At 41.3% G+C, this 17,149-nt stretch overlaps 1 protein-coding gene across 16 annotated transcripts in view; it reads left to right on the top strand.

Moving 5' to 3' along the window:
* The window catches only part of CACNA1D (calcium voltage-gated channel subunit alpha1 D), a 214,595-nt gene that overhangs the window by 187,973 nt on the left and 9,473 nt on the right, over positions 1 to 17,149 (top strand). For 13 of the 16 annotated variants that reach the window (XM_075574879.1, XM_075574885.1, XM_075574886.1 and 10 more), the window contains 4 exons: positions 10,904 to 11,026; positions 11,769 to 12,145; positions 13,408 to 13,434; positions 15,651 to 15,797. In XM_075574879.1, the coding sequence (XP_075430994.1) occupies positions 10,904 to 11,026; positions 11,769 to 12,145; positions 13,408 to 13,434; positions 15,651 to 15,797 (674 nt within the window). The remainder of the gene's footprint in view (positions 1 to 10,903; positions 11,027 to 11,768; positions 12,146 to 13,407; positions 13,435 to 15,650; positions 15,798 to 17,149) is intronic. The other 3 variants (XM_075574883.1, XM_075574878.1, XM_075574874.1) reach the window with 1 other exon arrangement.

Genomic DNA, 17,149 nt, shown 5'->3' with positions numbered 1-17,149 from the left:
TAGCACACTCACCCATTTTTATTAATACACTCCCCATGATCCCCCCCATTTCACATACAGCAACATAGTTACCCCTTTCTTAATCACACACCCCACATTCACCCCTTTCCTCTCATACATCACACACTGTAATAAAAAATATTAAGTATTTTAATCAGTCCGGTGTTTTAAGGGTCACTGTGGTTACAGTTTGTCTTAAAATTACAAGCTATTGTGTTTATGACAGGTAAAGACACTTCCAGTGTCTGTGCTGATCTACAAAGAGGGCTTAATTGGGAGGTATCACTGATGTGCCACTAAAAGTGAAATATGTGTAGGTTAGAACAGGGTTGCGAAAACTATTGGCGCTGTGCCCCCTGCCTGCTCCCCCCGGTGCCCGCGCCCCCCCCCCACCTTGTTTTCTGGCATAAAATGACGCAGCTGGGGTCATGTGATGCCACGCCGTGACCCCATGTCGCCGCATTGCCATGGTGGCGGGTCATGTGACATCATGTCACATGGTCCCGCAACGTCATTTGACGCCACGTTGTCATGGCGACGGGTCACCACGCTTCTGAATCTCAGTAAGTTGAGAGTTGCCGAGGCCTCATGCGATCCCCGGCATTAAATTAAATGCCTTGGGGAAGAGCGCGGGGCCTCTGCAACCGCCAGCGCCCCCCAGTTTGTGCACGCCTGGGTTTGATGGCTGGGGACAATAGCCAGATCCTGGGCTGTCAGCCTCAAAGAAAACTGTAATATTATTGATGCCCCCTGTGCGTCACAGGGAGAGATGACAAACAGGTCACCGCTTAGGACTTTATTAAATATAAGAAATGATGGGCCTGACAGCAATTCATAAGAGTAGCAAATGGATATCTGTCACTGTTGCAATTAGACAAATCAAATCATACCACGCACTGCTTGGGTAAGAGGTGCAAAAGACAGAGATATCTGTTTCTCCTGTGAAAATATGCGGTAACATTTTATGCACATGTGGGGAGCACGGACGCAACCATGAAGATCGCGTCTGTCTAAGTATTCGGAAAATGAAGTTATGAGTAAGACAAGAGTTTTTTTTTTTTTTTCAAAGTCGTAAAATTGTCAGACAAGTAACTGATTTACGACAGGGGGGGCTTTTGTGTGTTTCAATGCAAGAAGGCCTGGGCATAAAAGTTGGCATGTTTGAATAGAAAATCAGAATTCAGCAGAGGTGTGTTTTGGATCAGACACGTGAATTTTCATCTTTCTGCACCAGTGACCTCTCTGGGAAGAACTTATCACGTATGGTAATGTATAGGGAATTCTGTTTGTTTTATCCTATTATTTTAAGAAACTGTCTTGCCTTTATTGTAACTATGTTCTTGTAATAATCTTTTTTTTCAATCTAAAGCACTGTATTTTTATATATATTAAAACAATCTTTTATAAGTGATGCTTTGGGCTCTGAATGAACTGTTGCACACTTGCTAGAGAGTATTTACATTTTCGGACACATTTTGCTACAACAGATTTTTGTGTGTTAAGTGCATAGTTTTTTCCCCTCTCTCCCCACAGAGCGCTCTCCCCTCTATCCCCGCAGAGTCCTCACCTTCTTCCTCAAACACAACCCTCACCCCTTCCCACAGAAAGCCCTCCCTCCCCTCTTCCCACCCACCCTCTTCCCACCACCCCTCTTCCCAACCACCTCAAACATGTCAGCTTCTCAGTGGGTGCATCCTGCACTGTGTTGCGAAAGTGAGGCTGTGGGCTTGGTCTTTGGTTGGTCAGTCAGGAGTTAAGTGCCGTCGTTAGGTTACTATTTGTTTGCATAGAAAACGTAATTGCGTCAGCATGAGTAATTACGTGATGACTGCGATTGCAGCGGTGTTTTATCACCATAATAAATATATAAGGGATGTTTGTGTGACACACTAGCATCTTCACAAAGGTCCAAGTTGGGACCGAAGCGTTTATTTCACTTCAATAAATTGCGGTTTTTGTACAAGTTCTTTGGAGTGCTGCTCTGTTCCTTCATTTGAAGAAGATTTAAATTGATGCTGATTGGGCTCAGCGTGCACCCGAGTCCAGAGAGTGCACCTTTTCGTCCTTATCCTTATCAGAAAGACATGGCTAGAGATGTGTGAACCTGTCCAAATTCATCTGCAGACGTAGCGAGCCTAACTGCGCCAGGGCAAACTGCGTGACCACGACCGCGGCCGTCCCAATACTGGAGGATTATCCTTGTGCGATGTCCTATCCAGAAGCACGCCTACCCGTCCCCCCCCCCCGCCCCCGTCCCCCAGCAGCGATGTCGCGGCAGCATGGTCTCTGGAAACGCGGCTTTTTGCTTTTTCAGCCGTGGCTCCGGAAACCGTGAGTCTCGCTACTTCTGTAGGTTTCACAGAATTAGTTCAAATTGAAATTCAAAGCGAAATTTAACATTTCTAGCATTTTTTTATTTCACCAGAGAAGAATTTTCTCTGATATATATGGGGTTTTCTCACCATCTTCTCTCTAACAAAACCCACATTTCAGGCTGTGGATTTTTTTACTTGGCGAACTCCTTGCAAACTTTTGCCAGGTCTGCGCACTGCCCATTTAATACTATCATCTAAAGGCATTTATTAATTTGTGGATTCATGGAAGTTGAGGGGGCTTTCATGTGTACAAATTCTATAGTGTCTGATTTAATGTAGGATTTTTTTTTTAGAGCACTTAAGGTCTGAACATACTGCATTTAATATCTGTCAGAGTATCAGATCATAAATACAAAATATAAAAAAAAATCTGACAGTAAAAGTATGTTCCAACCTCATCAAAAGTCAAAATAAACAAACATTTTCACCAATACACCTGTACTGTACATCAGTCATGTAGACTGATAATGGGAGGTGATGTACTATACACGTGCTATATTGGTCATTCTCCCATAAGGTGGTCAGTTGAGGCTGCTGGGAAGTTGAAGCTTCAAAGTGACATTATGAGATTTCTTTAGAAATAGACGGGTGCTGAGCAAGGACGGGTTTAAATAAATCTTTGCACCTTTTACAATTTTCCTTTTTTTTAAATTTCAGTTAAGCGATCAGGAACCCTAGGGAATAATTGCTGCTAACTAGGCAGAGCCTTACTTATTCTCTTTATAGAAATACTGGTGATGAAACGTCAGCAGTCGTTAAAAAAATAAAATCTTTTCTTTTACTGTAAGTAAACATTTCTCCATCGTAAAGAGCAGCAAAGAGAGCACACGGCTGCTCGAGTCAGGAGGGGGAAATTGCTTAAGGTTAATTTGTCACTCAGCTACAGGATAATTAGGCTTCTCTGTGTACAGAGTAAGCACAGAAGAATGAAGTGTGGTTTTTACAGAGAGCAGTCTCTTTGTCTGTCTGTACCGCACTCCCCGAGCAGCAGAGCTAGCAGCAAGATCGATGGAGAAGATTAGTGCTGGGAAATCAAGACTTGACAACTTTGTTTCTTATGTCCACTGCTATAGCGTACGTTGCGTGTTTATTTATACTGTATTTGCATGCTGATTTGCAATGGTCTTTATTGCCTATGTGTGCGTTTTCTGACCATTATAGTCATGTACTGTAGTCAAATATTGCAACTGCTGGCTACAGTAAAACATACAGTATGTGGCTTTGTGATGTATATGAAGTATTTGCAGGCTTTATCTGTACTGTGGTAGTATAGGGCAAGTTATTGTCATTATTCATATGGAGTAGTCTGCTGCAGTTGTTATTAATATTTAAGCAGTACAGTATGTGTTTTCTTTGTTGAGATACAATATACATCTTATATGCCCTAACCAAAGCTAGTTTTGACTGTACAATTTTACTGTCGGAAACCATAATAAGCAAAAGAACTAATGATTGTGGATTCTGAAATGTATATGCATTTCTGTAAATATATACAAATTGTTTGCGAACTTCTTAGCAGATCTACAATTCTAAGAATGATTTTAATGGTTGTTTACTATACAATGTAACGATTACAAAGAAAAATATGTATTTATTTGCCTGCTCGCAATGTAGTATGTTATTCTATTTAATAGGTAGCAAGTGAATTTCCTAACTTGCCATTTAATTTTGTTTTGATTGGTATCACGTTTTTTTAAATATTGAGTATTTATCTCTGTTCAAAGATAAGGCACTGAGAGTTACTATATATACTGTATTATAATCTCTGCTGGCTTGTTATTAGTTATGTTCTGATAACTGGAATGTAATTGTATTATCTTTAATGAAAATATAATTGGATTATAATTTTAACATAGAATTGTGGAGTATTGAAGTCAGAGACAGACTACATCTATAGATTTACTTAATCACATCACAAATATATGTACAAATATGTACTTTGTATATTCTTGGTACAATATAAACGTACTCCGGTAGTTGAACAAAATGTGAAGCTCACACTTTCCCAATATACATTTATCATTGGAGATGTTTTGATGAACATAAGCATATATATCTGTGGATACAATGTATTTTAAATGTAAAACCATGAAGGTTTATTCATATTACAGCCTTCAACAATCAAAAATATATTTAAAAAATAGCACACAAGCGCTCACAAGTCTGAGCATAAAGTATTCTGTTCGTGACGTTCACGCTCCACTTATCCTGGCGTCTCAAGGCTGGATCCAACAGTGTGGCAGTAGACAAATGTTTGAAGGAAGCACACAGGAATCGGATATATATAAAAGCTTAGTCTGTATGTATTACATTATCAGAGCAGGTACATCCATGGTGATGTTTCACTAAGCCCTAGTGATCTGAGGAAAGGGCTTAGTGCCCTGAAACATCACAATGGATGTAGCTTTTTTTTACATATGTGATTCCTGTGTGCTTCCTTCAACAATCATCAGCAGCCATTCAGGTAAATGGACTTTGAACATCAATGACTAGTCAGCCAAAAAACATCAACGTGAATATATTGTAGTAGGATGATTATTTTATGTCAATTTAATATTTTAGTTACAGCAGCTGTCTTTGGTGGCTACTATGGCAAATGTGATGTAGACCCTCAATGAACAAATATGGGGGGTCCCAAAGTGCCCTGTTATTAGGAGGGTTGCTGATATGTGGGGGCGAGGGTACTCCATGAGTTTGATATCTTTTGTTAAGTTAGCACTGTTTTCATTGACATTAGTAGTATTAAGTGGGTAGTTATTTTAAAGGGGCCATCCCGCCTAGGACCAAAGTGAACTAATACCAGTGACATGTTGAAGGGATAACACTATGGAGATTTAATGCATTTTATACCCAAATCTGAAAACCTATATGTATTATAAAATATATTTAAGTTAGTTTGATGGAACAAAAAAAAACCTTCCCCATTCATACTGTATGAATCTCAATATGTAATGTCCCAAAAAATGAAACTAGCCAAATCTTTGCTATTGGCATAATTACATTTGTTTAGTGAAGCCAACTAGCCTGGTAAATTCTTTATAATAGGCAGCCGCATGGGATTGCAGCTTTAAAGTGAGCAGCAAAGTGGCATAGGTGAGTTTATACATTTACCCATTATGTACAAAAGGAAAGTTTGACCTACGCCTCCATTGGCAGCAGTAAGGTGGAGTAAGGCCTCGGGCATGGTCAGCGCCGTTCTGAGGTGCGCTGCTGCTCGGCAGTGAGCCCCTGCAGCAGTAAGGTGGAGTAAGGCCTCGGGCATGGTCAGCGCCGTTCTGAGGCGCGCTGCTGCTCGGCAGTGAGCCCCTGCAGCAGTAAGGTGGAGTAAGGCCTCGGGCATGGTCAGCGCCGTTCTGAGGCGCGCTGCTGCTCGGCAGTGAGCCCCTGCAGCAGTAAGGTGGAGTAAGGCCTCGGGCATGGTCAGCGCCGTTCTGAGGCGCGCTGCTGCTCGGCAGTGAGCCCCTGCAGCAGTAAGGTGGAGTCATGGTGAAGAGCAAAATTGACTTTTTTAGACAAAACTCTTTTATGCATTTGAGTCTTGAGGTTGTTTTTGTGTGTTATATTTATCTTGGAATGTGGTACAGAGTGACAACCTACCCAACATACATGTTATTAAGCACTTTAACCACTTGAGTGCCCCATTGACATAGATGGTAGGTCCAGAGGTCTGGCAGCCTGCAGACCATTTTTAAATATCCTGTATGTCATAGTCTCTGCACATTTTCTAGAGGAAGTTGCGAGATCTGAACGGAGGAGGAGGAGGAGGAGGACCCTCCCTTTCCGTTCACATCACTGTGCTAAGGAGCGATCACATGATTACAAGTTTCCAGATGGGGCATGGCCTCCCGCCACGCAAACCCTGCCAATGTTAAAGGGGTCTGCAACACTTGTTGCACTTTCTTCACTACATCTGATCAAAACCAAGCCCCAAACTCAAAGAAGTTCTAATGCGTGCTAGACGTTTTTTGTTCAGGATTTCGAGTAAAGCTTTCCTCAAATCCTATGCTCTCCTAGACCAGGGATGGCCAACTCCAGTCCTCAAGAGCCACCAACAGGTCAGGTTTTCAGCATATTTCTGATTCAGCACAGGTGGCTCAATGACTGACTGAGCCAATTGTGCTGAAGCAGGGATATCCTGAAAATCCGACCTTTTGGTGGCCCTTGAGGACTGGAGATGGCCATCCCTGTCCTAGATCCTCTCCAACCAGGTTTTCACACTGCTCACTCAACTGAAACAGCACTCACCAAAGTAGCAAATAACCTTCACATTGCTAAATCCCAAGGACATTACTCCCTTCTCAATCTACTCAACCTGCCTGCAGCCTTAGATACTGTTGACCACCCACTTCTCCTTTACGCTCTCCGTTTACTTGGTGTTCTAGACAAAACCCACTCCTGGCTTTCTTCTTACAGTACCTCTCTCATTGTTCCATAAGTGGACATTCTACTAACTCCTCTTCTTCCTGTGCTGATCTGTATGTTGTTGTGGAAACAATGTACAGTATGCACAAAAAGTGTCAGTGTTCATTTCAGAACTGCTAAAATATACCCAAATGCTGGAGGTGCTCTGTGAAACAAGGGACGTCCTTTATTTCCCCAAGAGGATTAGCAGCATTGACTTGTAGCAGCAAACAACACTCCTGAAAGTTCCATTGAAGCGTCATTTTATATCGATTCATCCGACGTTTCAGCTCCCCGTTGAGCCTTTTTCAAGGTACAAAAAGGTTCTTTTGTTAGAATTCTTTCTCTACCTTGAAAGGGCCCCATGGAGATCTGAAACGTCGGTTGAATCGAAATAAAATAAAGTTTTAATACCCTTTAGGAGGGTTGCCTGCTGCTCCTATTCAATGCTATATGTTGTTGTACCTCAAGGTGAGGTTCTGGGACCTCTGCTTCTTTCTCTATGCATTCTACCTTGGAGACTATAATAATAATACTAGCATGTTCTTGTATAGCGCTGCTAGTTACGTAGCGCTTTACAGAGACATTTTGCAGGCACAGATCCCTGCCCCATGGAGCTTACAATCTATGTTTTTGGTGCCTGAGGCACAGGGACATAAAGTGACTTGCCCAAGGTCACAAGGAGCCGACACCGGGAATTGAACAAGGCTCCCCTGCGTCAAGCTGTCACTGCCAGTCAGTGTCTTTACTCACTGAGCCACTCCTTCTGTAAGAGACGTGTGCAGAGGTACAACCAGGGAGACAGATTTGGGGAAATTAAACCATGGCTCTTATTCAGCTCGTCCCTTTAAACGATAGTTTATGGAAACACAAACATAAATAAACATCCTATTCCTTTGTAAGGGCAAACTCACTTTCCCAGTCCCTCTCTGCAGAGTTGGCAGGATAAGCTTCTTTCCAACCTATGACCCCCCAAAGTCCAAAGAGGTACCTGTAAGCAGGGGGCCCTTTATGCCAGTCTCTGGGTCTGGGTTGTCTGTTGGGGGCAACCCTCTGGCAGGATCCAGGGTCCCTAAAAAGAGGGTCTGACTTCAGGGTGTCTTGTTGACAGCACAGTGTTCAAGACAAGAATTCATGTGCGTCTCTGCTGGCAACACAGTTGTCTCTGTGCTCGAGATCTCCTCTGCAGTGTAAGCAGGAGGCTTTTCTACCTGTCTGATGAGCCAGGTGGAGACTGTTCAATTGTCTGTAGCTGCAAATCCCTGCTGGATTCCTCAGACCAATAGAGCCTTTTTATTGAAGCCTTTTTAGACGGGATAAGGCCCGGTTACAGAGACCTTATTAATGTATTTTGCTTCAAGTATCACCTGTATGCAGATAACAATCAACTTTATCTATTCACAACGAAACTCACATTTGCAGTGCAGACTTCAACCTGGATGTTAGCTAAACACCTTAAATTCAATGTGTCAAAGACGGAGCTGCTCATAATCCTACCCAAATCAAGTCCCATTGTGTCATTTTCCATCACAGTCAGTAACACTACAATGTATCCATTTCTGGACATCTGTCTCCTTACTGGCCTCCCTGCTTCACAGCTTTCCAGTCTATTCAAACTGCTGCAGCGAGGACAACCTCACTCTCCTCTCCCTATTAAACTTTGCATTCGTTACAAAATTCTTCTTCTTCAAGGCTTTCCGCTTCTCTACCCCTCCCTATATATCAGCTTTAATCTGTAGCTATACTGCCACTCCCTCTGTACACTCTGCTCAGGCCTATTTCTCTCTACCCCTGTGTCACTACAGCTTCCACACACCTACAACCCTTCTCACATGCTGCACCCTACCACTGGAACTCTCTCCATGTCAATGTCCAATAAGCACCTTCTCTCTCCAACCTTAAAACCCATCTGAAAACCCGATCAATTAAGCATTTACTCCCTAAAGTACAGTATGCTCCTAGACACTTTAAGCCAGGGGGGCGCAAACTGGGGGGCATGAGATTTTTTGGGGAGTGGGGGAGGGGGAAGCTGCAATTGCAATCTTCCCCCAAGGCATTTAAATTAAAAGCCAGGGTACCGCGCGAGGCCTCTGCAACTCACCGAGATTCAGAGGCTTGGTGTGACGTGTCACCATTGCAACACGGCGTCAAATGACACCGGCAAAAAAGGTAAGGGGGCGCGTGCACGGGGGGGGAGCAGGCAGGGGGGCGCAGCTCCAAAAGTTTGCGCACCCCTGCTCTAACCAATGCACTCCAATTTACCCCTGCTTTTTCTGTTCATCTCTCCACGTTATGATTAGATTGTAAGCTGTTTGGCAAGGACTCCTTTCTCCCAATAATACATTTATGTCCTAAAGCACTTTTCCCATATATTGCTTGTACTGAAATTGTATGTAGATATTATCATCTGCCTTCACAAGGACATTTTCAACGATTTACTGGACAGAGAGGTGTGGTGTCCGTCCAATAAATCTTTAAAAATGTCTGTGACTTCAGTAATCCATCCTTGATGAATGCGGCAGATTATAATATGTGCATATACTACGGGATCGCGGGATCGCCATTTTTAAAGAAACCGCTGTGTGCCCCGCTGCCACCACCTTTCCTCTGTGTTGTAATTGTATTGTAATATTGTTTAACATTGTAACACGCTGCGCATTTGATTTGTGCTAGACAAATAAAAATATACACCCATGCATACATACAAATCACATCTCAGAAGCATCTATGGTGGGGTGTGAGACTTGTACAATAATACAGGTCACCGATATTCCGAGCCATAATCTTAATCTTTTTCATGCTCGTGCGTCGGCGTTTGTAAACCATACCAGTTGGCTAAAGATAATATGGTAATGCATCTTTAAAAACAAGTTTTTTTCATTTGGTACTATCATTACCAAGGACGTGCCACCTGTTAAAGGATTCTGCGTCATTCCTAAACATGTGTGTATTTCTGTAATTAAGACATGGTTATTTTAAGTTGTTACTGGGATTGTGAAGCCTAATTATACAGGATGGGGCCTGCTGAAAGTATCTCGTTCAGCTTTTACAGAATGATATATTGCAATATTCCACCTACTACCAGAAACGTAGTTTGAAGAGTACAGTACTATTTACAGTAGTATTCTGTGCCTCCGCTCTTTACTAAATGCCCATTATTATGGATTAGTCAGTACACATGCATGAAAAGTGCACAGATGTGAAGAGGCACTAAGGATTTCTTATAAAAGCAACATTTTAACAAAGTACGTTTAAATATATGTATCACTATTACATTACATTGTGATAAAAAGTATTTAAAGGAGCAATCCAAACTGACAAATTATTTTTGTACATTTTATTTTAATATAGAATTGAAGCTGGGGGTCTCTGGAGCTGAATCCCATTAATTTCAGCTCCGGGACCCCCTACTTCCGTAGATACTTACCTCCGATGTAGGTGCCGAAAGCTGCTTCGGCTAAGCAAGCAGGGCTTTAACGTTTAAAGGTCCCACGTCACATGGGCCAATAGGAAGTCGCATCGATGACGTCACCGCTTCCTATTGGCCCGCAGGACGCAAAATCTCTGAACAGTGGCCATATTGTGAACCCTGGTAACTGAGGAGAGCTGCTACTGGCACCTATTGTTCTTCATTCCTTTTCCCCAAAACTCTGCTGACCTGGCAACCTTTTTTCTTTCACTTCCCTCACCCCAGTAGGCAGAATAAAACAGTTTTCTATACAGACTTCACAGATACTTACCAGAAGAATCTTTCTTATACTGAGCTCTGAAGCCCGGTGCTGTGAAATCATTAGAGAAGCGTAACAGCCGTGTTAATATCAGTTTGCAGCTATATCATTTTTTTAAACGACAGCACAATTTAAAAATCAATAAGCAAGGAAAAAGTATGAGGTGAAAACAGAAACACAGTGTAAAGTGTCATAAAGGAATCTTAAAAAAATAAAATAAAGGGGACGGCATCGTTAACCAGCTGCCATCAAACTGCTCCATCTTGTAGACACTGATGTACATACAGTATATATTTATTGCAAGATCAGTGCCCATTAAAGTTGTCCTTAACGATCAAGAGATAGAAGTAGGGCACTCACAACCAAGTGGATCTTTTATTCTGTTACTCGTTCCTTTAGGCGGGGTTGAGAACTCTTCATGATATTGGACCTGAAATTCGACGAGCTATATCGTGTGACCTGCAAGATGATGAGCCGGAGCAAAATAACCACGAAGAGGAAGAAGAGGAAGATATCTTCAGAGTAAATATCCCAAAGCATATAGACTATTATTATCAGTTTTTATTTAAGGCTTTAATAGGGACGTAGTGCTAATAACGCTTTAAGGTCTTTGTTAAATCTAAACTCGAAAGTCATCTGGTAATTGAAGACTGGATAGGAAAATGTGTTTTACAATATATGATGCAACAAGAAATGTTACAATGCTAAACATATCTTCCCTGTGCTTTCTCATATTCACAAATGAAATGTATAACTGACATAGCCTTCAATCTTTGCATACAAATCGCTCTCTCTTTAAGTGGCAGATGCCAATTTTAAACCACCCTGTATGTAGTACGAATGGATTTACAACCTGGCCATGTCATTGTGCCATATCTGAAATGTGGTACATGCAAATAAACGGATTACTATGCAACCATGCGATCTGCAGTCCTGCACACCGCAGAAATCATGGCTTGTAAGATAATGAAACTTTCATTTTTATACATTGTTTTGGTTTGATTCAAAAGACCTGTATTAAATAACACTAAGCATTTCTTGTCTGGACAACACTGATATTTACTGGGTTAATTTGCTCCATACCTAAAAGCAACTGGTAACCTATATAGTAAAGATAAGTATTATTGAGAATGTGGAAATGTAAAAATTGCTTTGGTGCTTTTAGAGACGTATCCCATTCACGATGTCATATCACTGATCACTGGGGCAGTTGATGCTTTGTAGCAAACTTCATTTCTGGCAAACTTTTGCATTTTATTTACAGAGAAATGGCGGGCTGTTTGGAAACCATGTCAATCATGTAACCAATGACAGAAGAGATTCCTACCAGCAAACAAACACCACACGCCGGCCATTGCATGTGCAGAGGCCTTCGATTCGATCTGCAACCGATACGGAAAAGTCCATGTACTCACATACGGGGAACTCTGTGCATCATAACCATCATAACCATCATAACCATGAATGCACAGGAAAGCAAGTACCAAACTCAACAAATGCCAATCTTAACAATGCCAATGTGGCCAAACCAGTGAATGGGAAACGGTTCAGTCTTACAGTTAATGATCATGCATCTGAGAATGGCTATTATACTTACTCAAGAAATGATTATGAAAGACCAAGGAAGACGGGCATTAAAAGGTAAACCTGCCACTGTGGCAAACTTGAATGCAGTAGACTATTATCTTAGTAAATGATCATTTTGGCTACACTGATTTATGGTACATCATTTGACCTGTTTTGCATACAATATTGAAACACCGTATTATAGTGGCATAATTTATACATGTTCATAATTTTATGATTTATTATTTCATATTTATATTTATAGCCATTATATGACAAATGTGTAGAGGAATTATCAGTACTCCAGACTAAAAGCAAAGCTGTTTTGGATAGGCACGTTTATTATGTAGTAACACAGTACGTGATGTGGTGGGGAAAGACATACAGTATGAGCAGCTAGTTGCTAAATTATAAACCAGGTGAGATGTGCATACTATATTTATATAGCCTTTATTCCAAAGGAAGGCAAACACACATCTCATGTGCCAGGTATGATACTCACACAGCATGTCCTTATGTAACTTTCATGTCTAAGAAGATATTCAATATTATATCAAATGTATCTGCTGTCGCAGTCCCAGGCTAGTAAATTGTACATCACTTTCCCAACCATAATTAACAGTTTTCTTTGTTGCCTGTAAAATGTATTTCCCTCTAAACCCTACACGTGCACACTCTTTTGGGTGGAATACTGGCTTCCAATGTTTTTGCAGTGACTGTATATATTTGTAAAATAGTCATCCTATTTTCTCTTTGGCACTTCAGGTTGGTGGGACTACTTAACCCTTTGGGTGCCTCAGGAAGTAGTCACTAGGTCAGGGGTGGCCAACGCCAGACCTTAAGGGCCACCAACAGGCAAAGTTTTAAGGATCCCTGCTTCAGCACAGGTGGCTCAGTCAAAGATAGCCGTAAACCCTGATCTGTTGGTGACCCTTGAGGACTGGAGTTGCCCCCCCCCCCTTCACTAAGTTATGACGTCTTGCACTCCAGTGGAGCCACTGATAGAGTGGCTGTGCTGAAGCTGTGCTGTGCTGAAGCACTCCAGTGGAGCCACGAAGTAGTGACTACGTCATGCTCTTTTCGTGCTCATTTTCCAGTGCAGAACGCAGTATGAAATGGAAGAGAAGGCGCCCTCTCCCGTTTTCTGGATTAAGTTCCGCCGCGATCACGTGATCTTTCTGAGGAGCGGTCACGTGATCGTGATTTGCAGTCCCCTTCAGCATCCAAAGGGTTAACGATTTCTCTAATGTGTTTCTGGCTGGCTAAATATATAATAACTGCTAAGTATTTTATGTCTAATAAATATCTTCCCATATTTGTATGCCTTTCCTGGATAGGACCCGCTACTATGAAAGTTATACTAGGTATGTTTATTTGTGTGAGTCTGCTTATGAATGGGATATCTCCTTGTGCTGTGAAAGATTGCGTCATACAACACGTGTGATGGTTGTGCTTATCACATAGTGTTTGCTTTTTTTTTAGATGTCATGTATGTTTTCATACGTCTAATAATAACTATTGAATCTTATCAAAGGGATCTGTTTTATATTCTTTTTTTCTTAGTCACTGTGGTTTAGATGCCTATTTTAAAAAAAGAGTATAATTGAAGGGTACTTTAAGGGGGGAAAAGAATATATCAGAAAGTATGTGGCAAGCATGAAATGTGGGCAACGGAAGGTTTCAGGTTTCTTATGTTGCATAACTTGGTTAAATAGAAATGTCTGTGGTCATTTAAGTGTTCTTACATTCATGCATCATCTATAAAAGTTTATGGTCTTACAGATGCGTTTAGAACTAGGGTTGGAACTCAAGTCCTCGAGGCCACCAACAGGTCAGCTTTTAAGGATATCTCTGTTTCAACACAGGTGGCTCAAACAGTGGCTCAGACTGCACCACCTATGCTGAAGCAGGGATTTCCTTAAAAACTGACCTGGTGGTGGCCCTTGAGGACTGGGGTTTGCCCAACCCCTTTTAGAGCCACATCCAAAAAGCATAATATGTTCTAAAATACTTGTTGTTGCCTATTTGTGGTGTGTAGCTAAAGGAGCTTTGCATGTGTAACCGAGATCACGTGATTCACAGAACTGATAGAGAACACCTTAAACTTTCTGTTCTAACCTTGTGTTTATGATACAAATTGCTTAAACAGTATGTTCTTCCATATACAGTACTTGCATGAAGCGGTATGTTAGGATAAATAAAAGTACGTCTGTTGAAATATATTGGGCTAATTTAGAAAGATGACCGAGATCACCCAGTGTCGTGACATTTTAGTACTTTTCACAATTGTGACCTAAGCAAACTACAAGTTAGAGCAATTGATTATTTTCTTGTCACCTCACAAAAGGGGGGTAGAGAAAATCCATTAGCTAGGTGGGAAATATCTTGGATTTTTAGATGAAGAAGTGGAACTGCACCAGGTCGGGGCACAGAATGGGACCGCCGACATTTCTTAGTGTAACTAGCGCAGAGTAAACTGTTCTATCGCAACCGGATAACACCGCTATTTCTACTTAATTTGTGTAACTACAATTTTATTAACTTTTTGTCTTCAGGACACTTTCATATCACCTCTTTATCTTTTATGTTATAATTAATAGAGCTTTAATTTATAATCCTTTACGCTTACCGTATTTGGTATACAGTATTATGTTCTTTTGAGATGATCCCTTATTTGAAATATGCCTATATAAGGGTTGGGGTTAATCTTTGATAAAGGGCCAAGGTAGGTGCGTAATGGTTTGGATGTTCTTGGATCCCCCATTGCATATGTTTGTACTAATTGGGTCCCCCATTCCCTATTTTTTGTATGATGCCCTTATATATTTAGTATATGTTTTCATCAATATGCTGTTTTGGGGCCTTTTTTGGTTGTCAGCTGTATTTTAGATTATTTTCAGTTCTATGGCCCGGCTTACAATTCTATGAGTATAATAAATAGTGCACAGGGAGCATACTTCTCTTTGGTAGGGGTCTTACTGAATGTTGACCATCTGGCATAGGAATTAAGCATGAACTCTGCAACTTGGTAGGAGTAGTGAATTGGAAATGAACACTGTGTTATAACACATGAGGTCTCTATCTTTCCTGCCTATGACTCAATCTGTGATTGAACACACACAAGGTTCCTTTAAGGAAAGAAACATTCATCATTTGTTTTGTGTATTTTGTCAATATGTCGTTTTTTCAGCGCTCTCAAAAAGCAAAACTTGTACAAAGCGCCAATGTGCCAGTACAATCCAAGTAACCGCACACAGATAGGGCTCAAGTGCCATGTACATGTGTTATTTATGCAATAGTATTTGGAAACGTCAAATCAGATCTCTAAACTTATAACATTTCTTGGCAATTATAAAAAAAAAAAAAAAACCTCAGATATTTAGTGATCACAAACCTCCCTTTTTTTTAACTTTCTCAGAATATATTGTTTCCCATTTATTTCACATTGTTACACATTTTGTGCGTTAAATAATGGGTTCTAAATAGTTCATTTGTACAATTCATTGAAACATGAATGCATGGGCTTTAAATATCCAGATACCATATTCAGAAGGGAAAATATTTACTGTCTCCAACTCAGGTCCGAGTCCGGTGACGGGAATATGCCTGTTATCTGCCGTGAAGATCCAGATTTCATGGACTACAATGATGATCCATACTTGGGGGAACCCGAATACTACAGTGGAGATGACCATTACGAAGAAGACAGCATGCTTTCTGGAAACAGGTCAACATTATCTTTAAACTAAAAGTATTACTGGAAAACACAAAGTTAATACTATTTCGTTTTATACTCATGGATTTTGCTTCTGATACCAATGACGTACTAATGAATAGCTACTTAATGGAAGAGTCTGATACCATAATAAGGGGTGGCTAACTCCAGTCCTCAAGGGCCACCGACAGGTCAAGTTTTAAGGATATCCCTGCTTCAGCACAGGTGGCTCAATCAGTGGCTCAGTCGAAGATCTGTTGGTGGCTCTTGAGGACTGGAGTTGGCCATCCCTGCAGTAAGAGAATTCAAACATACTTGGGATAGACTCGTTGTTATCCCAAAAAAGAAAGAACGTAAAATCTTCAATAGGGTCCGAGATTTCACAGGGGACAGGAAAAGGGAAAACTAGGTGGGTCACATGACTCACACCTGCCATCGATTTTTCTATTTTTGTGTCACTAGTTGTGGCAGGATTTATCGCAACAGCTCCTTGTGTAGTCTTCCCACTACTGTTTATTTTATCCCAATTCTCTACAAATGAGGTCTATCGGTTCCTTTTCAGTCTCTCTAAGGCTGCCATTCTTTCTAAGGTCTTTCTAAGTTTCTCTCTATGTTCACATTTGGTTTCCTTAGCTTGTACAGATTGAGGTCATAAGCACGACATGACATTCTTTACTCCTTATGGGCGTAAGAGTATGTTCATATTAGTGGTTCTATTGACACTACTTTGCATACAATATTTCAAGGTCTGGCAACTAGCGTCAGTTTAAAGAGGCCCTGCTGGCGACACTTTTTTTTAAAATAGGATTGAAGAAGGGGGGTCTCTGGAGCGGAACAGCATTGATTTCAGCTCCAGGGCCCCCCTGCCTCCCGAAATAATTACCTCCGTAGGTGCTACCGGTAGGAGATAATCAATACAGCGGTTTAAAAGTCCCGTGTCCTGCGAGCCAATTGGAAGCCGTAACGTCATCCCTTGCAGTTTCCTATTGGCTTACGTGACGTGGGAGCTTTAAACTGTGCACCACCTACAGAGGTACGTATCTCGGGAAGGAGGGTCCATGGAGCTGAAATTAACGCGGTTCAGCTCCAGAGACCCTCTGCTTCAAAACTATTATTTTTTTTTTAAACCATGAGCTATAGCCAGGAGTGCGGCTTTAAAACATATATTCAATAAGGACACCACAGTTTTACAGCAGTGATGTCATTCTAATATCTAATCTCTGGTTCCTTAGCTTGGCAATGAACTATAACACTCCCTAGCCAATACCTAACGGCCTATGCCCGTCTGGCCTGCCATAATTAGGTGGAGTACACTTCCAGTCTAGTATAGAAAGAACAATTTGTCTTCCTTCTTCATAAAAAGC

The sequence above is a fragment of the Ascaphus truei genome, chromosome 17 (assembly GCF_040206685.1).
Source record: "Ascaphus truei isolate aAscTru1 chromosome 17, aAscTru1.hap1, whole genome shotgun sequence".
Taxonomy (NCBI): Eukaryota; Metazoa; Chordata; class Amphibia; order Anura; family Ascaphidae; genus Ascaphus; species Ascaphus truei.
Note: the sequence above shows the minus strand (reverse complement) of the source record. Positions and strands in the feature narration are given on the sequence as shown.